Source organism: Podarcis gaigeae (assembly GCF_964106915.1).
Source record: "Podarcis gaigeae genome assembly, chromosome: 2".
Classification (NCBI taxonomy): Eukaryota; Metazoa; Chordata; class Lepidosauria; order Squamata; family Lacertidae; genus Podarcis; species Podarcis gaigeae.
The window spans coordinates 96642135-96665741 of record NC_139679.1 but is presented as its reverse complement, the minus strand read 5'-3'; the positions used below and the strand labels follow the sequence as shown (position 1 = coordinate 96665741).

General features: G+C 44.8%; 1 protein-coding gene across 3 annotated transcripts in view; it reads right to left on the bottom strand.

The window, feature by feature from the left end:
* The window catches only part of SHQ1 (SHQ1, H/ACA ribonucleoprotein assembly factor), a 65781-nt gene that overhangs the window by 32848 nt on the left and 9326 nt on the right, over positions 1 to 23607 (bottom strand). For all 3 annotated transcript variants that reach the window (XM_083724149.1, XM_083724151.1, XM_083724150.1), the window contains exons 7-10: positions 21852 to 21982; positions 14906 to 15060; positions 13830 to 13883; positions 11228 to 11351 (exon numbers count right to left, since the gene is read on the bottom strand). In XM_083724149.1, coding sequence (XP_083580275.1) covers positions 11228 to 11351; positions 13830 to 13883; positions 14906 to 15060; positions 21852 to 21982 — 464 coding nt within the window. The remainder of the gene's footprint in view (positions 1 to 11227; positions 11352 to 13829; positions 13884 to 14905; positions 15061 to 21851; positions 21983 to 23607) is intronic.

Below are 23607 nucleotides of genomic sequence, written 5' to 3'. Positions count from 1 at the left end.
AATATATCATGAAATGCTCATGGGCCGGTGGGGAGAATACAAAGCTACGATTTGTCAGCATAAGCACCTGAATGAAAGAGGGGAAGGGTGGCAGCTTTCAAAGACTTTGAGCCTTGTTCTCCCTTGTAACTCCAAATCAGAGTCTGAAAGGGATAAGTAATGGGCGATGTGACAAATCAAATGCTCCTTGGTTGTATTCGACTCAAAACTCCCTCTGCTGTCGAAGATCCCATGACTTGGAATATCTTCAGCTGGGAGAGATTGAGTCGGAACAGAATAGGTAAAAGGTTTGCAGAGAAGGAATGTGCTATAAAACAAAGTCCAGGGCTCCCTGCTCACTGCAGCGTGGGGAAGAAACAAGCTAGGGAGAGAACACTGCACAAAGCTGCAAGTCAATTACAGGCCTAAGAACTAACGAGAAAACTTTGTTCTCCGTTGGGTTAGAGCTATTATGCCTGCCCTCTTCTCCACTCTAAAGCTTACTGCTGGAAAGTTGTGGAAATCAAAATTTGACCTACATACTTCACATGAGAAAAAGTAATTGTTTGAACCACAGGCATTATTCCTAATTAGACACACTGCTTGAAGTTATGGTTTTTCAGATACATTGCCAAAGAGGCATCTGAAACAGCCGTTAGCAGAATCTGGAGGAACAAGACTATTCAGATACCGATATACTAAAAACACGGCCGATCACGACTTTGTGCTCTAGGGCTGCATTCAACCCTCATTTACTCAGCTGAAATTATTGGTCATAATTAACATTATGGGCCATCAATTTCAAAGGGTCTCCTACAAGCAGAAGTTAGCTGAACACAACCTCTAGTCTTTCATGCAAGATCCTTTTCAGCAGGGAGATTTATTTGTTTACTTGTAGAAACACCCTGCTTTTCTGAAGGCTGTAAAACAGGTTCCCAGACTGCCTCCCTTCCAGGCACTGGCCAGACCCAGAACTGCTCAGCTTAAGCAGAGTTATTGCCCCATGTGCCTTTGCAGTGATGCTGAGGATAGTCCAAATAGCTTCTAGCCCAGTAAAGATACAGATCATCGGGATTAAACCCCGTTGAAAGCAATGCAGTGCACCACTACAGCAAACTTTAGCTAAGTTTGGGCCACAGATACTGGGCCACACTGCAAGTTAAACAGGCTGTTTTTAAAATGCTGCCAGAACCTACCACACGTCTCTAACAAAAATGCAAATGTATCTCTCCACCCATCACCCTGGTTCCAAATCAGCACTGTGTGCAGAGAGGGTCTGTCCCCCCCGCCTCAAAGGCCTCTCTCCTACTCAGTTCTCTTTTGGTGTGCCTTCGCCCTGGATGTTTTTCTCTCTAAATATTTTTGTACTTTTGCAAACACTAAGGTTTATCCAAGCCTGGTGATCCACTCCTCTTGTGCGCAGATGTTGCTCTAGCTAAAGAAGGATTCAGAGAGAATGACTTTGCGATTAAGAAGATTGGTGTCAGGGAACTGCCATCGGAGTTAGAGGTGCTGGACAGGCTCCAGCAGAGTAGGAGAGACTCTGCAGCAGAAGCAGGAACCAGCAGGGGGAGTGCAGGAGTTACAGCGGAGGGGAGGCTCTCAGACGCTTCTAGTGAGAATAGTGAAGAGGTAACTAGACCCCCTTTAGGAATTCCCTCCCTTCGCCGGAAACTGTCACGCAGAGAGTCACGAAAGCGCATGTCCGTCAAACAGCTTTTATGTTGGCGTAAATTCCGTAGACGCCCACTGTCAGATTCTACCAGCGACTGACGGAGTCATGCTTTTGGGGGCTCCGTTAGTGCCTGGGTTTGGATGACCGGCCAAACCCCAGCGGGATCAAGCTTTTACGCACAAGCAGCTCATTATCCCATCATAGCAATCTGACAGTCTCCGAAAACTGTTTGTGCAAGCAGAGGGCATCATGAGTGAACCAGCAGGAACCGGGGCAGCTGGAGCTGGAGCAGATCCAAGCCTGGAAGAAAGGTACAGGGCGTTGGAGGTCCAGCTCGCACTGCAAACGGCGAGGCTGGAGGAGAGGAGGGCTCAAGATGCAGATAAGGGGAAAACCACCCCACTTGCCAGAAGGGTGCCTGGATTGGTGCAGAAATTTGGGGGGAATCCCAGGAACTATCAAGCCTTTAGAACAGAGATGCAATATGCTCTCAATCTACTGTTTGATGACTTCCCCGATGAGAACTCTAGAGTGGCGTACGTGATTGGCCATCTAGAGGGAGGGGCGAGGGACTGGGTTCGCCCCCTGATGGCAGCCAATAATGAAATCTTAAAGGACACAATGAAGTTTTTTCGCGCCATGGACTTGATGTTTTCCAGCGAGATTGAGCAGGGGATGGTGCGCAGGGAGTTGATGGCTTGTAAACAGGGGAGCCGATCTGTACGTGAGTACTGGACTGAGTTCACCATGCTGATTCATAGACTGGGGTGGAACCTTGCTAGTGAACCTATTCAAATGCTGTTTGAAGAAGGTCTCTCTCCGGCAGTGAAAGATGAACTTTCCCGGGCGCCTAGGGCGGAGTCTATGGACCAGCTGACTAAATCAGCGCTGTCCATAGGAGCACGCCAGGAGGCTAGAGCTTTGGAAAAGCGGGAAGGAAAGGGGGAACGTTGGAAGGACTTCCGCATTCCAGAGATTCCGGAGCAGCCTTTCCCGCCAGCAGAGCCGATGGAACTTGGAGCAGCGCACGCGCGCACAGTTTCAAACACCAGTGAAGGGCGGAAGAAGGAGGGAAAGAGCGGCAAGAGATGCTATCTCTGCCAACAGCCAGGTCACTTTATCAGAGTCTGTCCGCAAAGGAAGGAATGGCAAGGGATGGCAGGAACTGTTGGGGGGAAGGAGGAGGATGAAATGAAGGAGCAAGTAAAAGCCAACGCCTGGTTGCCAACATCGGGGCACAGCAGCCAGGCCAGGGAGTAGTGAACGTGCCCACGCCGGAACCTCCAAGACCAGCGCTTGTGATAGAGGTGTTGCTGGAACTGGCAAACGGACACCCACTAAAGATAAGAGCGCTATTGGACTCAGGTAGCTCATGTAATTTCATGAGTAAGGAGTTTGCAGCTGAACACCAGATACAGACTATCCCATTAAGTAAGCCTTTGCAGGTTACCACGATTGATGGGAGGGAGCTGTTGGGAGGAGAAGTGAGCCAACAGACTGTACCAATGATAATGAGGGTGGCACGGCACACAGAACTGATAGCGTTTAACGTAGCCACCCTGGGAGGAGCCCCTATTATCTTGGGAATGAGCTGGCTGGCACTACATGATCCGCTAGTAGGCTGGCATCAGCGCGTGGTTTCCTTTGGATCAGCACATTGCCTAGAACACTGCAAGGAGGGAGAGGCCCAGGCAGGCAGCAGGGCCACTCTAGCAGGGGTGGAAGTGATGGACAAGGGGAAGGTGCCACCACAATACGCTGACTTGATTGACGTATTCAGCGAAAAGGAAGCGGATAAATTGCCCCCGCACAGACCCTTTGACTGTCAAATTACCTTACTCCCAGGAGCACAATTGCCAGTGGGGAAGCTGTATGCAATGTCAGACAGTGAGATGCAGGAGTTAAGGGAGTTCATTGACAAGAATCTCAAGAGAGGTTTCATCAGAGAGTCACGAGCGGTGGGGGGCAGTCCAGTGTTCTTTGTGGACAAAAAAAACACGGGCAAGCCCAGACTTGTGTGTGATTTCAGGTCCCTGAATGCAGTGTCAGAACCAGTGACTTTCCCTATGCCTAGAATTGATGACATTCTGACACAGGTGAGAAAAGGGAAGATTTTTACCAAGCTGGACCTTAGGGGGGCATATAACTTGATACGTGTGAGGAAGGGGGATGAGTGGAAGACCACTATGTTCACCCCCTTGGGGGCGTTTGAGTACCTCGTTATGCCTTTCGGATTACAAGGAGGCTCCGCCTGTTTTCAATCATTCATGAATCACGTCCTGGGGCCATTGCTCTACAAGAACTGCGTAGCGTTCTTAGATGACGTCCTGGTGTACTCAGAGAATGAGGAGCAGCATGTGCGAGATGTAAGAGAGGTACTGAGCAAACTGCGAGAAAACCGGCTGTGGGTGAAACTGGAGAAGTGTCAGTTTCATACTAGGGAGGTGGAATTCCTGGGGTACCGGTTGTCTGACAAGGGATTGGCCATGGATCCCAGCAAGGTTCAAGCGGTACTGGAATGGAAAACACCAAAGACCAAGAAGGACGTGCAAAGGTTCCTGGGGTTCGGAAACTTCTATAGGAAGTTCATCAAAAACTTTGCCCATTTGACCGCGCCCATCACAGATTGTCTTAGTAGCAAAAAGAAATTTGTTTGGACGGAAGAAGCGCAGCGGGCGTTCGAACGCCTAAAGCAGGCGTTTGCGTCGGAAGAACAGCTTCTGCACGTGGATCTACAACAACCAATGAGAGTGGAGACTGACGCGTCAGACCGAGCAGTGGGGGCCGTGCTTCTCCAGCCGGGAAAGGATACGTCGGAATGGAGACCGTGTGCATTCTTTTCGCGGAAATTGAACAAATCCGAGAGGAACTACACAGTGTACGACAGAGAACTGCTCGCCATTCATGAAGCATTCCGGAAATGGCGGCACTTGCTGATTGGGGCGCAACACAAGGTTCAAGTCCGAACTGACCACAAAAATCTGGAATATTGGAGAACAGCCCGTGTCCTGAACCAGAGACAAGTGCGATGGGCCCAGGAGTTCTCCAAATTCCACTTTGAGATTCGTTACGTGCCAGGTTCAGAGAACGTGAGAGCGGATGCCCTTTCCAGGAAACCTGAGTACTTAGAGGGGGAGGGAGCGCCTGAGGCAAGGCATGTAATCTCCGAAGACCGCTGGGTGTGTGGGGCGGCATTGGTGGGGCAAAGGGAACTGATGGAAGGTACGGAGAACGATGAATACGCCCAAGAGAAACTCAGAGAACTCAGGAGGACAGAAGAGAACACAGGGGGATTTGAAGAAAAGAACGGGGCGTTGTATTACAAAGGGGCACTGTACATACCAGATGGGGAACTGAGGGGCAGAGTACTCAAGCAGTTGCATGACAGCCCCACAGCGGGACATTTTGGACAGCACAAAACCATGTGGTTGGTTACCAGGGAGTTTTGGTGGCCCAAGGTGAGGGAGGACGTGCGGGAATATGTTAGGGGTTGCGACAGGTGTCAGCGAGCAAAAGGAGAGAGGGTGGCGCCAGCGGGGCTATTACAACCCTTACCCACGCCAGAAAGGCCTTGGGAGGCAGTATCCATAGATTTTATGACGGACCTGCCAAAATCCAAAGGCAAAACAGCTGTCATGGTGGTGGTAGATCTATTAACCAAAATGTGTCATTTTATAGCCTGTTCACATGCGGTTACAGCGGAGGAGACCGCCAAGTTGTTTGTAGAGCATATTTTCAGGTTGCATGGCGCCCCCTTGAGGGTGGTCAGTGACAGAGGCAAACAATTTACTTCCAGGTTCTGGAGGAAACTTATGAGCTTACTGCAAGTAGAACTCAATTTCTCCACTGCCCGACACCCAGAAACTAATGGGCAAGCGGAAAGGGCAAACGGCATTTTGCAACAATACCTGAGGTGTTATGTAAAGGACAGAGAAAATGATTGGGTAGATAAGCTACCGCTGGCCGAATTTGCCTACAACAACGCGGAGAATGTGTCCACAGGGATGAGTCCTTTCCTGGCAAACTATGGGTGCCATCCCCGGGCATTCCCAGGAGAGGGGGGGGAGAGGTGGAGCGTGCCGGCAGCGGAACATTTTTTTGAAGAGATGGAAGCGATCCACCGTCAGCTTCAACTTAACTTAGAGAGAGCCAAGGAAGAATATAAGAAGCAAGCAGACAGAAATAGGAGGGAAGGTGAAATCATAAGGGTGGGAGACCGAGTGTGGTTGTCCACCCAAGGACTACCGTTCAAGGGTGGGAGTAAGAAATTGAGACCCAAGAAATTGGGACCCTTTGAGGTCATACAGCAGGTCAACCCAGTAGCATTCAAACTCAGACTGCCCAGTCACATGAAATTACACCCAGTATTTCACAGGTCATTACTGTCGCCGTACCGAGAGGGACGTGAGTGGGGGGAGCGTGAGAGAGAGGCCACCCAAACGCTCGTGATAGAAGAGAGAGAGCGCGACATGAACGTGGCAGGAATCATTGATTCCAGGTGGAAGGGGAATCAGGTGGAATATCTGGTAGAATGGGAGGGGGAAGTAGAGTCGGAAAACACTTGGGTGCCAGCAGAGGTAGTGAATGACGAGATCTTAATAGAAACATTTCATCAGCGTTTCCCAAGAAAACCGCAACCCGTGGCACGATTTAGAAGGGAACACTTTGGGACCACCGATGAGGAGGGAGAGTTTGAAGGGTTCCCAGAGTCAGGGGTGGGTGAGGAAGCTGCCTCCGACGAAGAAGAAGAAGACGGGGAGAGAGACGGGACGCCGTGGCTAGAAGTGTTTGAATCCTCTGATGACGAGGATTGCTCTTTCAGGGGCTTTCCGCCCTCACCGCCAGTGGGAGAGGAGGCGGGAGGGGGTGAAGGGGGGCCTGGGGGGGAGGTGGATGTCAGGGAACTGCCATCGGAGTTAGAGGTGCTGGACAGGCTCCAGCAGAGTAGGAGAGACTCTGCAGCAGAAGCAGGAACCAGCAGGGGGAGTGCAGGAGTTACAGCGGAGGGGAGGCTCTCAGACGCTTCTAGTGAGAATAGTGAAGAGGTAACTAGACCCCCTTTAGGAATTCCCTCCCTTCGCCGGAAACTGTCACGCAGAGAGTCACGAAAGCGCATGTCCGTCAAACAGCTTTTATGTTGGCGTAAATTACGTAGACGCCCACTGTCAGATTCTACCAGCGACTGACGGAGTCATGCTTTTGGGGGCTCCGTTAGTGCCTGGGTTTGGATGACCGGCCAAACCCCAGCGGGATCAAGCTTTTACGCACAAGCAGCTCATTATCCCATCATAATTGGCAACCAACATGAATGTTCCAAACGTTGTTAGGCTACAACTCCTACAATTCTCATCCACCAGCTGTGCTGCTGGGAGCTTGTTGGCTATGCCAAGACAGGATGTACAGTGGTACCTCGGGTTACAGACGCTTCAGGTTACAGACTCCGCTAACCCAGAAATAGTACCTCGGGTTAAGAACTTTGCTTCAGGATGAGAACAGAAATCGTGCTTTGGCGGCGCGGCGGCAGCAGGAGGCCCCATTAGCTAAAGTGGTGCTTCAGGTTAAGAACAGTTTCAGGTTAAGAACAGACCTCCAGAACGAATTAAGTACTTAACCCGAGGTACCACTGTATTCTAAAAAGATATCGGGACAAAACCACCATCTTGGTATCAACACATTTAAAGAAGTAAGATACCAAACGCTTGAGGTGAATCGCCAGGCTGGTAGCTACACAAAGTCATGCAACAAGTGAGGTACGTTTTCAGGTTGGATACATTCCATCTCTGGGTCAGGAGTTTGAACCAAATGTTCAGCCAAGATCAAATGCTGTTGGTATGTCCCTTTTAGTAAACTGTTGGAACTCAAAACACATTTTAATATTCTGTTGCCTGAACAATAGAATCAAATACACCTAAGATTTCATTTCCTGCTACGAAAGCTCATGAACCAGGCCTGGCATCCTAAGCCAATCAGTATTTCAAGGCAGCAAGCTCCTTTAAAATAAATGGGATTTGCTTCGTAGAAGATGGATTTGGGTCTAGTGCATAGATATACAAAGAACCTAAGGAGAATGGGAAAGTGAGCCAGAACACATACATCACCTACTTTTATCAAAAGTAGTAGTAGTAGTAGTAGTAGTAGTAGTAGTAATTTATTTAAACCCTGTCCATCTGGCTGAGTTTCCCTAGCCACTCTGGGCAGCGTCCAACAAAATATAAAAAATACATTAAAACATCAGTCATTAAAAACTTCCCTAAACAGGGCTGCCTTCAGATGTCTTCTAAAAGTCAGGTACAGTAGTTATTTATTTCCTTGATATCTGATGGGAAGGTGTTCCATAGGGTGGGCGCCACCACCGAGAAGGCCCTCTGCTTAGTTCCCTGTAACCTCCCTTCTCGCAGGGAGGGAATTGCCAGAAGGCCCTCAGAGCTGGACCTCAGTGTCTGGGCTGAATGATGGGGGTGGAGATGCTCCTTCAGGTACATTGGGCCGAGGCCATTTAGGGCATGTTAGGACAGCACCAACACTTTGAATTGTGCTCAGAAACGTACTGGGAGCCAATGTAGGTCTTTCAGGACCAGTGTTACGTGGTCTCGGCGGCTGTTCCCTGTCACCAGTCTAGCTGCCACTGCTAGCTATCTAGATCAAACACAATCCTTACACTTAGAACAAACTAAATACGTTCTTCCTACCATAGCTGAAAGCATGTTTTAGCTATACAGGTTGCAGAAGAACATCTGCAAAATTCACAAAATGCATCTGAGCTACTTAATTAATCTATTTTTACACCATCTCTCTCTTCTAGTTTACTAATTATGTCAAAAGCCATTTTAATATTTCATGTCCTACTAACTCGCTAATCAAATGCTTATCAAATTCAACCGAGCTTGTACATGCTGCCTTTTAAAATTAGATCTAACACGACATGAGAGGAAGTAAAAGTGTTAACATGTCAATGTCCTGCTGATCAAAGGACACAGAGCCGTAATGCACTAACATATTTTGTTCCCAAGACAAAAGTCTGCACACACACACACACACACACACACACACACAAAGGCAACCACATGCTCAGGGACCTGGATTCTTTTGTAGTGTTTCCCTAGCAACAGTGAAACTTTTAAAATTCCAAGTTTAAATAGTAATTTAGAGCTCTGGCACTAGAGCTGCTGTGAAAGGCATACTGCCTCCCATATAGCCACTGCTTTTGCTACTCATGTTTGCTACTTGGCCTGAAGTTTACAGGGTCATCCACTCTCAATACCGTGCCAGAATGCTTCTCATAGGTTAGTCAATTCAAACGCCCATCCTAAGCCAAAGCACAGATAGACAACAGACACCACTTGAGCCTTTTCATCAGAGAATACTGAAGTGCAGTTTCTATAACATGACTAATGCAAAATATTTATCCCATCTTGCTTGCACTTCTTACCCCAGACCACCACTACAGTCCTAACCTTCAGTAGCAAGAGAGGCCTTCTTGTACTCTTAAGAATGCTAGGGTCCCATTCAAAATCAGTTCTAACCCACATAGCTGCAGAATGGTGGTCCCATGTTTCTGGAATACCCTCCCTAGGAAGGTATGCGTGGCCCCTACAATGCTGTCTTTAAAACAAGCTTTGAAGACCTCCTTATTGCAAGCTTTTAAAATCAGTATTTGGGACTGTGATGAATTGTTTTCTGTCTGTGTTAAAACTAAAAGGTTCTTTTTTGTAATCTTTTTTAGGATCTCAACTTCTTTTAAAAAGCAGGTTTCATTTAAGTATTTTTGTCCACTCTAGGGCATATTGCAAATGTCAGTGGTTTATTCCTCTAATTGTAGATAAATGTGGGCAGGATTACACCCATTACTTATAGATATGACAGGCTTTCAGTGCACGAGTATTGACATTTTAATGCCAATTATTACTCACTTCCACTCATAATACTACATTTGTAGTAATTATCTTTACACACCATTATTAGGACTATTCTTCCAACTTATTTAGTCAAATAACGTGTCATTAAGTTCTCTCAAAGCATCTGGAAAATCATTATCGATCATGCTACGCACTCTTCCTTTCTCCAATGAAATAGTACAAGTGGACGTGGTTAAGAACTCATTTTTGTCAACTATACACTCAAGCCCAAGTTATTTAAATTCCAACCACAACTCCAAGAATCATTCAACTGAGCCAATCACATTTCATCTTAACAATGGTTTCCTGGGTAACTTTACACAATCAAAGGAAAGCATTTGCCAGTATGGAAAGAATTAAATCAGTTCCTTTTTGACTTTTTACAATGCTTAAAAAAAACACAAAAAAACCCACAACACACAGTTGAACATTATGAAGAGTAGAGAGACTGGGAGACTCAAAGGGGTACAGTGATATTTTGGTTCTACCTAGTTCATTCAACAGACGGCTTTGCTCATTGTTACAGGTGGCTTTCAACAACACATTGGGTGTCACTCAACTAAGCATTACTCAGAAGAGACCTACTGAAATTAATGAAGTTCACACAGTCATCTTTATTAATTTCAATAGGTCTACTCTGAGTAAAACTTAATGGATTATCACCCACTGTCAGAATTTGCTACGAGCCAAATGGTCCGAGACATTTCCATTCATTGTATATTTAGGATTATCTGTAGACAAAGGATCTCATGAAGCTCAACACAGGGACAAATCCTACTGCACCATAGACAACAGTTGGTTGGTTGCCTTGCTTTTGTTCTTGTTTTTTAAACAAGCAAGTCATGTACCATGACATGTACTATGGTGATCTGTTTTAACTGTTGCATTTTTATTATAATTGTTGTAAAGTGCTTTGATTTTTTAAATGAAATTGCAGCTTAGAAATATTTTCATAAATAACTTCTGAAAATAAAACAGTAACAGCTAACTGAATTAAACCTGACTTTTAAAATCAATTAAAGGTAAAGGATCCCTGATAGTTAAGTCCAGTCGCGAACGACTCTGGGGTTGTGGCGCTCATCTCGCTTTACTGGCCGAGGGAGCTGACGTTTGTCTGCAGACAGCTTTTCCGGGTCATGTGGCCAGCATGACTAAGCCGCTTCTGGCGAAACCAAAGCAGTGCATGGAAACACCATTTACCTTCCCTCCGGAGCAGTACCTATTTATCTACTTGCACTTTGACGTGCTTTCGAACCACTAGGTTGGCAGGAGCAGGGACCGAGCAACGGGAGCTCACCCCATCGCTGGGATTTAAACCTCCAACCTTCTGAAAGGCAAGACCTAGGCTCAGTGGTTTAGACCACAGCGCCACCCACGTCCCCATAAAAAAATTGATTAGACTATGACAATTCAGTATAAAATAGATTTGCGCTGCAATCGTACTCGTGTCGACTCAAAAAAAAAACTTAGTCCTAGGCCAATGTTGCAGGCTTAAGAATGTTTATAAACAGAAATAAAATGATACATTAAATTCCTAAAAAGATGCCCCATGAATAAACCCAGACTCCTTGTAAAGTTATGTAAAACTATGCCTTTGTGAACAAATGTGTTCACCACACACAAATACCCAACTAATTTGCCATAGCCAAACTGTAAAGATAAAACTTAAATATCTTACCAAGTTGTAATATTGTAATGGTGTCATTTAAGGCCCGAGTCACTAAACTGAAGTGTCGGTAGAGTGGATAACACATAACTCTTCTCCCAAAGGACATCAGAACTTCCGAAATGCTAGTAAAACTCTGCATGGAACAAACATTTTTAAAGGCCACAATTACTAGGGGAGAAAACATGTTTGCAGTGGTACCTCGGGTTACAGACGCTTCAGGTTACAGACGCTTCAGGTTACATACTCTCCAAACCAGTGCCAGTGTGGTGTAGTGGTTAAGAGCGGTAGACTCGTAATCTGGTGAACCGGGTTCGCGTCTCCGCTCCTCCACATGCAGCCACTGGGTGACCTTGGGCCAGTCACACTTCTTTGAAGTCTCTCAGCCCCACTCACCTCACAGAGTGTTTGTTGTGGGGGAGGAAGGGAAAGGAGAATGTTAGCCGCTTTGAGACTCCTTCGGGAAGTGATAAAGCGGGATATCAAAATAATAATAATAAAAAATAAATAAACCCATAAATAGTACCTCGGGTTAAGAACTTTGCTTCAGGATGGGAACAGAAATCGTGTGGCGGCGGCACAGCAGGCCCCATTAGCTATAGTATTATCTCAGGTTAAGGACAGTTTCAGATTAAGAATGGAGCTCCAGAACGATTTAAGTTCTTAACCCGAGGTACCACTGTACTTCAACAGTAGTTGTAAGACAAAAGGAAACAGCAGGTTGTTACTTTCCTATGAAATTACAGGCAGTGTTGTCTTGCCAATGAAATTCCCATTCAGTTTCACATTGGAAAGCCCCTAAGCCTCATCTACAGGCCCCATACCATCATCCCCACAGTTCAGCAGGCCACAGGGCATATACCCTGATTAACCGAAATAAGCACGGCTATTAAGTTAACATTCTAAAAACGTCAAGGAGGAATATATTTGCCAATGTCCTGTAAAACGCAGCAAATCATCTGCCCCTTCTGTTCTGGCCACGATGGCAGAGCAATTATCGGAAGCTCTTATTGAGCAGAGTCTTACTTTCGCTTTACTTGACTGATGCTCTCAGCACAAGGACCTCTATTGATTTTATGTTAACTAATACGCCTGAAATCTAAAATATCAGGCTTCTTGTCATCTAACCGGGGAATTAATATATCCCCGCAGCCTAAAAGGAAAAGAAATACCTTCCATCCATTAAGTTTTACAATTGGGATTTATTCATAAATGGGCCCACTCCTATGAGAGACTCTGATTAATTCACATTTGCACGATACTCATATGGTGAACTTATACAGGTATTGTCTTCCTTACTCCTATGCTACAATTACGTTGTTCGAAGAGAACACAGCTATCCCTTAATACCCTTTTCAAATTAAAAAAGAATAACACATTAGAGAATGGAGCAGCTTTAACAAGCAATAGACCTTAAGAGTCCTTTTGAAAGAGCAAATATGTTTGCCATTCTCCACTAAGAGTAAAATTAAAATCTGGGCAAACTGCCTAAGAAGAGAAATCTTCTTAACTGTTTTGTAGCTAGCTATCTCAAGTTGAGGCTAATCCTTCCAGAACAGGCCATCTCCCGAACTCTTGAATCCAAGAACTTGGAAGAAGGAACAGGATTCCACTTCAATGTATTGGCCCACGTCCAGCCCAAGCAGTCTAGCACCTGAATTGCCTTCCATAATTCGGATGGCATGCATAGATGGAGCTGGGTATCATTTGCATACTGAGGACACCCCACTCCAAATCTCCTGATGACAGCTCCCAGCAGTTTCAGTGAAGATGGTAAATAGTACAGAAAACAAGGTGGAAGTTTGTGAGATGAGTACTTTCTTGAAACAGCCTTGAAGGTAGGAGTAGAACCAATGTAATACAGTGGCCCGAAAGGAGATTCTGATTAAACATCAGGAAAAACTTTCTGTCAGTAAGAGCTATTCGATGGTGGAATGGTCACCTATGGGAGGCTGTGGACTCTCCTTCCTTGGAGGTTTTTAAGCAGAGGTTGGATGGCCATCTGTCATGGACGCTTTAGCTGAGATTCCTGCATTGCAGAGGGTTGGACCAAACAGCCCTTGGGGTCCCTCCCAACTCTACAATTCTCTGATTCTATCACTTCCAGATCCACTCCAGAAGGTACCACTGTCAACGGTATCAAAAGCTGCTGAGAGATCAAGGACAATGAGCAGGCTCACACACACTCTTTCTCTCCCAGCAAATGCCATCAATCAGGGCAACCAAGGCAGTTTCAGTGTCATGACCAGGTCTAAAACCAGAATCGCCCTCTCAAGTCCTTTGTCCCCAAAGGGGATATTCACTCCTGTGCAATAGATGTTATAACTAGGCATCTAACACTTTTGGTCTAGGGAGGTCCTCTTAAGAAGGGAAATCCCTGTTTTCAATCTGGCTGTATTCCCAAAGATTTAAAAGATAGTACAACAATACAAATGAAGTTACAAGTAGACATGGCATTGGGAGAACCAATAAAATACTACTAGTAAAAGGGCCACCTAAGAAGAAATATCCACTTCAGAAGGGATAGGGTGAAAGGTAGTGCTAAACTTTTTCCAGATATGCCTCTGTTTAACATGTATTGCCCTATCAATAAACTTGTTATAATTCATCTTACCTCCAGCCAGCACAGAGTTGAACTCAGCTTTCGTATGTTCCATGGAGACTCAACCTAAGGAGGGGTTCAGGAAACCAAATTAGAACACAACAATGTGTTTGTAAAAAGAAACCATTTGCACAGGAACTAAGAAACTGAAAACTGCAATTAAAGCACATTTAGATGATCTCCATATATTTGCAGATACTATCCAACTTCAATTCCTCTCCCCTCCACCCTTTGTATATTTTGGTGTTAGACATTAGAGAACCATGATGGGGGAGTAATTAAGAGTTAGAGCACCTAGGTCAGTACTATCTCCCTGAACATGTGAGGCATGTCCATTTCTGGACCTTTATTTCCCCTTACCCTCTATGCACTGTGAACATTTCCCATCAGCCAGTTCTCTGGCTTGAGTCTCTGTTCCAAGTCTTACCTGTCTACACACATCCAGATTTTCTAGGTCCTGGTGCTTCCTCAATCCTCCTCCCACCCAAACCTGCACCTCTAGCTCTCCGTCTCCAAAGATTGTATTCCCAGGTAACCCACAACAGATCTCCCCAAACGGGCAGTGGAAATGCCCATGTTGTTCTTAAGCACAGAACCGCTAGACTAGGATATGCTACAGAAGACTTGGTGCCTTGCCTCAAGAACAGTAATTCTCAACAAATAATCTTTGCTTTCAACAAAATAATGCTCCTGAGTCTAGAAAGCATCCAAGAAAACCTGTCTCCCACAAAAGAAAAAAGAAAAAATAATACAACATGTGGACAATGAAGAGCCCTCAGCTGTTAGCTGTAAAATCATTTCCTCCTCCTTTCCTCTACTGCTAAATACAGCTCAGCAGAGTTGCCGTAGCAGCATCCAAGAGAGAGAGTGAGAGAAGAGAATACCTCACACTTTGGACTGTTAATTTCAAACAGCTGCCTGGCAAACCACCCTAGTGATATAGCATTTCAGTCCTGCGCTTTCAACGCCAGGAACAAAGTCCGCTTTAAAAGCCCTGCCTCCCAGATGACAGAGAAATGCCCTGTAGCTATTCTAGCGGATCCACTTCACTGAAGTTTCATACAGGGGAGTAGAGGGGAGGGACTCACATTCTTCTCTCCTTCAGTGGCACAGACTTCATAGCAATAAGCCAGAAGTATATCAACTAAGCTCAGATATACTTGATGACAGGTTCTTTTATCAAGCAGGAAAGTTCTGTTGGTGAATTTTCTTAGCTGCTCTTTCTCATCTTCCGTAAAGGAAACTAAAAAAAAACACAAAAAACCACACACACACACACACACAGAGGTTATTTTAACACACCATATCCATAGCCGCACTAAAAACCACATACTTTGAATTAACAAGGGCAGTATTGATGAGAACTTCTTCCCAAGCCCCAGAATTACTCCTGTGTTAAGTTCAGAATTAACCATTTGGCTTCTGCAGCACCTGCTTGCCTGCATCCATTCAGAATTAACAGAAGTTTCCTTCTGACTTGGCTCTCAACTTGCAACACATGCAGTCAAAAAAGCTGCAACTATTTCATTCTGCTCTTGTATACAGGGACATATGTCAATCTGATTTATGTTCAGTATATCTAGTAGTAGTAGTAGTAGTAGTAGTAGTAGTAATAATAATAATAATAATAATAATAATAATAATAATAATAAATTTCTTACACCCCGCCCACCTGACTGGGTTGCACCAGTCACTCTGGGTGCCTTCCAACAAAAGTACAAAGCAAAACATAAAATAAGAATAAAACATTAAAAGCTTCCTGAAACAGGGCTGCCTTCAGATGTCTACTAAATTTATACAGTTGTTTAACTCTTTGACATCTGGTGGAAAAGGCCCTCTGTTTGGTTCCCTGCAATTTCACTTCTCGCAGTGAGAGAACCACCAGAAGGCCCTCAGAGCTGGACCTCAGTGTCCAGGCAGAACGATGGGGGTGGAGACACTTCTTCAGGTATTCAAAGTGTGTGATTTTTAAAAAAAATAAACCCACTCTTCAGACAAAAGGGCTCTCTGAGCAGTGGGTCTTCTCAGTAGTGGCGCCCTCCCTCCCATCAGATGTCAAGGAAATAAACAACTATCTGACTTTTAAAACACATCTGAAGGCAACCCTGTATTGGGAAATTTTTTATGTCTAGTGTTTTGCAATTTTAATGTGCTGTAAGCTGCCCAGAGTGGCTGGGGAAACCCAGCCAAATGGGTGGGGTATAAATAATAATAAATTAATAATAATAATAATAATAATTTTTAAAAGACAGTTCCTTCACTCAGGCTTACAATCTGGTAGGCACAACACTTAGAGGAAAAGGGCACGGGGAGGGAGGAAGTTGAAAACAAACTCGGGTACCTGTTTTTCAAGGTACAGAGTGGTGTCCAACTAACTTGTTCCATCACTGCAAGGATTTCCACTTGTGTAACACAACTCCCGTTAACCTCCACCATCATGCACCCCAAAAAAACCCCCCACCAGTTATGTAGTTTCCCCAACCTTTTGGAGCAGTTCTGGGGAGGGAACAGGGCACACCTGGGGAGACAGAGAAGAGGGGCAAAGTCCCACCGTGGAAGGGTAAATCCCTGTGCTGAGGGAACAAGTTCGCTGGATACTGCCCAAGAAACTCTTATAAAGAACTGGCTCAAATGGAGATAGCTGAGGGAAAGGAGGAACCGAAGGTCAGCAGAGATGAAGGAGTGTCCCTTCTTCCCATCTCTCCCTCTGCTATTGCCAGGTAAAATGGCTGCTCCTAGGTGACAGCTGAGAGAGAGAACGCACCAGAGGCAGTTTTGCCTAAAAGCAGAGGATGTGGTAGCAAAGCTTCTGGCAGCAAGGAAGATATAACACTTAGGTCAGGCAAGGAATGTGGCTCAATGATGGCAGAGCATGTTAAGCTCCCCAGGTTCAAGCACCCCAGCACTTTCTAGCAGTTCTAGAAAAAGCACTCCCTTTCTGAAACCCTGGAAAACAGCTGCCAGTCAATGGGAAAAATACTAAGCTAGATGGACCGTCAGTCTGTCCTATGTCATTTGCCTTAGATCAAATGAAACAGAACCACATTATACAAAACATATCCGAGTCTGCTAGTGATCAACAAGTCAGGCTAGCAGTCGATTCCCTAATGCAAGACCTTTGATAGATGACTAATGCAAATGTTTTAGATTCTAAAGACATCCCTTCAAGACGTGTTCCACCCTCGCTTCAAAACTTACTGTAGTTGTCAATTATTTTGAAATCTAGACTGGATAAAGATTGCTCCCTTTAAACAGTCAATGCAAGTACTTTCAGGTATATCCCTTTGAATGTAAATGGCATCAATAGTTGAGTGAAGGGGGAGGGGGGTAAAACATAGACCAAGCTCTGATTCTTTTCTTTTTTTTAACAGACGTATGAAACAGCATAGCAATTATCTGAAGAAGCTGAAAATTAGAGCCTAGGATTTGCCGATCAGAAGGTCTGCAGTTCGAATCCCCACAACGGGGTGAGCTCCCGTTGCTCGGTCCCTGCTCCTGCCAACCTAGCAGTTTGAAAGCACGTCAGAGTGCAAGTAGATAAATAGGTACCGCTCCAGCGGGAAGGTAAACGGTGTTTCTGTGTGCTGCTCTAGTTTGCCAGAAGTGGCTTAGTCATGCTGGCCACATGACCCGGAAGCTGTACGCCAGCTCCCTCGGCCATAAAGATAGATGAGCGCCACAACCCCAGAGTCGGACACGACTGGACCTAATGGTCAGGGGTCCCTTTACCTTTACCTATCTGGCTGGGTTGCCCCAGCCACTCTAGTAATACTGAGATATGTCCAAACATATTATCAAACCATTCTCAAATGAAATGAAATAAATACCTTAACAGATTAGAGAACTGGGCCAAAACGAAAAATGAATTTCAGAAGGGAGAAATGTAAGATTCTACACTTAAGCAGGAAGAACCAACTGCACAAATATAAAATGGGGGACATTTGGCTTACCAATGGTACATGTGAAAAGGATCTCAGGATCTTAGTGGACCACAAGCTTAACATGAGTCCACACCAGAAAAAAGGGGGGGGGGGAGCAAATGCTATTCTAGACTGAATCAACAGAAGTATAGTATAAAAATCAATGGAAGTAATAGTACCACTCTATTCTGCCTTGCTCAGACTACACCTGCCAGTTCTGGGCACCACAATTTAAGAAGGAAGTTGACAAGCAGGAACATGTGCAGAGGAAGGCAACCAAGATGATCAAGGGTCTGGAAACCAAGCCTGGTGAGGAACAGTTGAGGGAATTGGGTATTGGGTATGTTTAGCCTGGATATGAGAAGACTGGGAGGAGATATGATAGCTATGTTCAAATAGCTAAAAAGCTGTCACATGGTAGATGGTGAAGCTTGTTTTCTCCTGCACCAGAGGGTAGGACTCAAACCAATGAATTCAAGTTACAAGAAAGGAGATTCCAACAAAACAGCAGGAAGAACTTTCCGACTGCAAGTGCTGTTCAACAGTGGAATGGGCTCCCTTTGAAGATGGTGGGAGTATCCTTCTTTTGAAGTTTTTAAGCAAAGGTTGGATGGCCATCTGTGATGGATGCTTTGAGCTTCCTGCATTGCAGGGCTTGAATTAGATGACCCTCAGGGTATCTTCCAACTCTACAAGCCTATGATTCATTTATACTACAGAAGAAAGAAATCAATCCAGAAGAGGTAGAAAAATTGAGTTTCTCCTCCCTTAGGTTTGGAGATTATTCTGAAGAAACACAGTTCGTATGTTTCTTACAGATACATATTCCTCTCCATTCCTCCTGGCCTCGTTCCAAACCACGTATGTGCCAACCTAGAACTGCTATTCATGCATCTGATAAAATGAGATGGAAGCTGCTGCTGTAGTAAATTGTCCATCTTTAAGACTCATCTTGCTGTCCTTTACGACAAGCAATTATAATGACCCAAACTAATTGTCTTGAATGGCAATGACAAAACCTATACTTTCTTATACTACACTGTAGCAAGTGCCTCTGGTATGAAAGATGAGGTGCTCTATTTCCTCAAGATCAGGGATGAGGAATCAGTTCCCTCCAGGCGCCGCTGAACTTCAATTCCCATCAGACTCAACCACCATGGTCCAAAGGTTGGGGGTGATAGGAGTTGAAGTCCAAACAATATCTGGAGGGGCAGAGTTTCCCCACTTCCACTTTAGGGCAACAACAAAAAGGCAAGCAATCATAATGGTGTGGAAACATGGCACTCAAGGTAGCAGAATCCATACCTAGATCTTTAGTTCGTACCACATGGACCACCACCTCAGCCTTACAGGATAGTCACACGTGCAACCTGGTCTGGGCCCTGTCAATCTGTGGCCATAACTTTTTAGGACCTTTCCGAAATCCCTTTGCCTATCATTGTCACAAAAGACATTTGAATGTCTGGGATGCAGAACACTAACCCTTTCATTAAATCCAAGGACCTAATAAATAAGTCTTTTGAACATTTCATTTAGGCGGCAATCCCACACATATCTACTCTAAAGTAATTCCCACTAAGTTCCAAGGAAGCTTACTCCCAGGAAAGCAGGCAGAGGATTGGAGCCATAGATGCAAAGGGAAAGACGAGGCCTTAAAAGAAAAAAAAAGCATCATTTTTCTTCTCCTATAAAAGGAAATCGGAGACTGATCGCTAGTAAGCATGATAGATTACCAGGAGACAAAATAAATTACCTCAAGAGCATGTAAATGATATATTAAATGCATGTGGCTGCCTACGCTTATGAAGACTGCTTGTCGCCTGAAACAGAGCTTTAGAATTCTGCATTGTGAAACCAAATAAAAATGAACTGCTGTTAGGCAAGCCAAACGTGACTTTTAAAAGAAGTTAAATCCTTTCACCTGACGTTTGGGGAGCAAGGCTTCAGTTTGGGGAGCAAGGCTAACCATCTCCTTCCCCCAACCCCATGAGAAAAGCCAAGTAATTAGTTAAGCTTATGTAAAGAATTTGTTTGACTTGCTTTGCATAATGGAAGGAAAGGAAATTTCGGCCTGTCAGCGAAAGGAATGAAGCGCCCTCTACTGGAGGGATACTTGGTCACAAAGCCAAAAATGATGGCGGCCTGCACCACACTATTATTTCTGCGGACTTTTTTGAGGGGTGGGGTGTCTTTTCAGCAGCCTGGTGTAGGAAGGCTGGAGCAGAAAGAAGCAAAGGAAGAAGAGACAAGAAAGCAAACAGATGCATTGCACGAAAGCTAAAGCAGAACAGCTAAGAGCTGTGATACGCACACACCCTGTCCCAGAACTTGGACATAAAGTACAGCAAATCAAGCAAACCAAAAAAGGGAATAATAATAATAAAAAAATCAAAGATAAGCTATTTTATTTTTGTTTTGAATATGACTTATAAAAAAGTCTGTAAGTGTTGTAATCTAATGCAAGTGGCCTCAGGCTTTTGGCTGCAGGTTCCAAGGGGGGGTGGGGATGTTGTTAATCTGATATAATCAGCCCTTGCATTTCTTTCTGGAAATTTTAAAGCCTCTGCAGTTACAGTGACTGTTGTCAATAAAGAGAATTTACAAAAACAATCAAATTTTTTTTAAAATGCCATTTGCTTTATTTAAGCACCGCAGATAACCATTCAAAATGTCACCTATACAACTGTATTACATGACATGGGTGCAATACCTCTTCTGAAGAGTAAATCTCACCACACAGCATTACAGTAAGAATTTCATCTATTATAAAATGAGTCAGGCTCAGATTCATTTTATGATGAAGCACTGCGATACAGCAGGGAAGACAGGTGTCATGCATTTTTAAAGCCCCCTTATTCTTAACAGCCCTTCTTCAGATTTTACCTGCATCAAGGTTACACACTGTAAGAATTATGGGGGACCTCACAAGCCCTGTTTCAACTTATTTAACTGCCAGAAGTTAAACGCTCATCCATTTCCTCTCTAGAGTCTCCATGGAAGAACGATCCATGACTTCCATTGGTAAACACTCCCTCTAACAAAATGCGTTGAGGGAATGTTATTGGGTTGTTTTTGTTCTTATTTTTATTATGTATTTTATGTGTTTATATTGTAATTTTATCTTGTGAACCATCCTGAGACCTGCAGGTATAGGCCATATACAGATTTTAACAACAGTAGCAGCAGCAACAACAACAACAACTTTCTAATGTGTGCTTCTTATTCAGATTTTGCAACCCAAAATGCCTTTACAAAGAAAAGCTAGTAACGGTTTGCTTTTAAGATTTCTTTAAATAGTACAAGTTTAATTTTCCTCACCACGAGATATCTGGCAAGAACAGAAAGTACTTCTACTGTCAATGGTTCAACTATAGAAGGGCAGATAAAGCAGTCCTTAACACTGTCGTTCAGTACAGATAACCAAGGGAAGACATCAAAAAGACACATTCATCAGTATCACCCAATCTGAAAACGGCTTTTAGTCAAAGCACAGCAGCAACAAAATGAAACCACAGTCGCTGTTTGACTCAACCGCTAAGACAAATGTCAAACAAAAATTTGAATTTGCAAATAGATTTCATTAACTTTATATGTTCATAAATGCGCAGTGGTCTTAACAGGCTGCTTGGGCACACTAGGAAAATACAGTGAAAATGGGTTCTTGCCCCTATTAAGAGTGTTGTGCACTGACCCTTCTCCGCTTACGATATTCTCACTTTGTTGCTAGGCAGACTGTGGGACTGGTCCAGTGTTGTGCAGAAACAACGCCAGTCACACCACACAGTATATGAGACCAGCTCCAAGACTGAGAAACCAAAAAGCATGAAAACGTTGCCTATATTTAGGATCCTTTCTAAGGGTTCTCAGGCTTCTTGTTTGGCCTGGGAGAGTGAAAGGAAGGGTTCTGGGAAAACAGGAAGAGCAAAGCAGGTTCTTTTCTCTGTTATTTTTGTGCCATAAAATCTCAAGCAAACTTTTGACAGTCCTTTCAAAAAGAAGGGGTGGTCCCTCCTTTTTTGCAAAGGAGACCAAATACCTGGTTGAAAAATACCCACTAAAGAGGCCTGCAGCTGTCCATCAACATCGACAGAAGATCTGGAAAGTGGGGTCTTACCAATTACTGCCTGTCCGCTCTCATTCAAAGGATGGCTTTCTTGGGAATCCATCTTCTTTCTAGAGGCTTTAACCCACCAAGGCTCATATTTCAACAGATGGTGAATAGTCTCATCTTCAAAGAAGTCAGCACTGGAAAGATAAAAGGATTCCTGCATCACGGTCCAAAATTAGGCGTTCGTGTATGTTGCCAAATAATCATAATACGTAATCATCATTTCCTTAAGCTTCTCAGTAGCATGCAAAGGTTTACAGACCTAGAGGTGCAGGACTCCCAGACCCACCTGAGATTTGTGTATCTTGATACAGGGATGATGCAAGTGAGTTCACCGGAATGGAGGATGGAGAGAAGGGAAGGTATAGACTTTTGTGCAGGTTTAAATGTACCCCACCTTAGAAAGTTAGAGAGTCACATCTGTTGTTCCACCCACCCCTTGTCCGTGCAACTAAATAGCGTAACACAGTGAGATATGGGAGAAGGGCTGTAGCTGTAGACCACATGCTTTGCCTGGAAAAGGACCCAGGTTCAATCGCCAGGTAGCAGTGGTGACTGCAGTTCATTGAGACGAGTAGGACACAATGCAGGCAGACAGAACAGATGCAGTCCACTAATCCTAGTTTCATCCCCATCATCCTCCCTGCCAAGTTCTACAAGAGCAACATTGGGACTCTCCATCTATTGCGAGACACAATGGAGTGTGCCTCACGGGGTGAAGTCAAACCACTGGAGAATCACAGCTGTGGCTGTGATTCATAACTGCTGCCTCCTGCGTTGTTTCTGCTGCATTAGCAGCAATGAAGTGAACTCTCTGGGTGCAGCCTGGGCGGTCTGTATGGAGGTCCTGGGTTGCCCAGATGACAAGACTTCCCTCTTGGCCTCACTGATGTGGTCCAAAATAAATCAGAGCAATACGTTTGGCACCAGCTTGGCTGCAGGAGTTGCTGGAAGCAGGCATACCAGGCACCATCCAACCGTCTTAGGGACTCCACTAAGGAAGGGTTTACTCCTCAGCCTTTTCTCCTCCCAAAGATGTCATGCAAGGCGCGGGTACACTGGGACAAAGGGGGAGGAAACAAGCAGGCAGTGTCACCCTGAGCTGCTTTTAAGTAAGAAGGCAGACAGGTGGGAGCTGGCTGAGGGGGAGGGACTAAGGTTGGTGGGGCAGTGCCTCATTTGTCTTAATGAAGCAATCTCTACTGCCAGTATTTTTGACAATACAGTGGTACCTCAGTTAAATACTTAATTCGTTCTGGAGGTCTGTTCTTAACCTGAAACTGTTCTTAACACTTTAGCTAATGGGGCCTCCTGCTGCCACCATGCCACCGGAGCACTATTTCTGTTCTCATCCTGAAGCAAAGTTCTTAACCCAAGGTAATATTTCTGGGTTAGCGGAGTCTGTAACCTGAAGCGTATGTAACCTGACGCGTATGTAACCCGAGGTACCACTATACTGGAATAAATGGACCAGTGGACTTGATATAGAGGCAACCCTTATGTAAGTTATTATCCCATTTCTCAAGGGCGAACAGCTTAAATATGCAGCAAAAACCATGTTTCTTTCTCTTGGCCAGAGTGTATCAATTGCACCTATTACACTTTAGAGTACTATACTCAAGATTATTATACTCTATTATGTGGAGTAAGAAAGGTAATTTCAGGGAGTCGTGGGGTTCCTTATGTTGACGACGTTCTGCAGTCGTTGTGTCTACTCAGCTTGAATTTCAGCTGGCCTTTGGCTCTAACAGTGTCTCAGAAA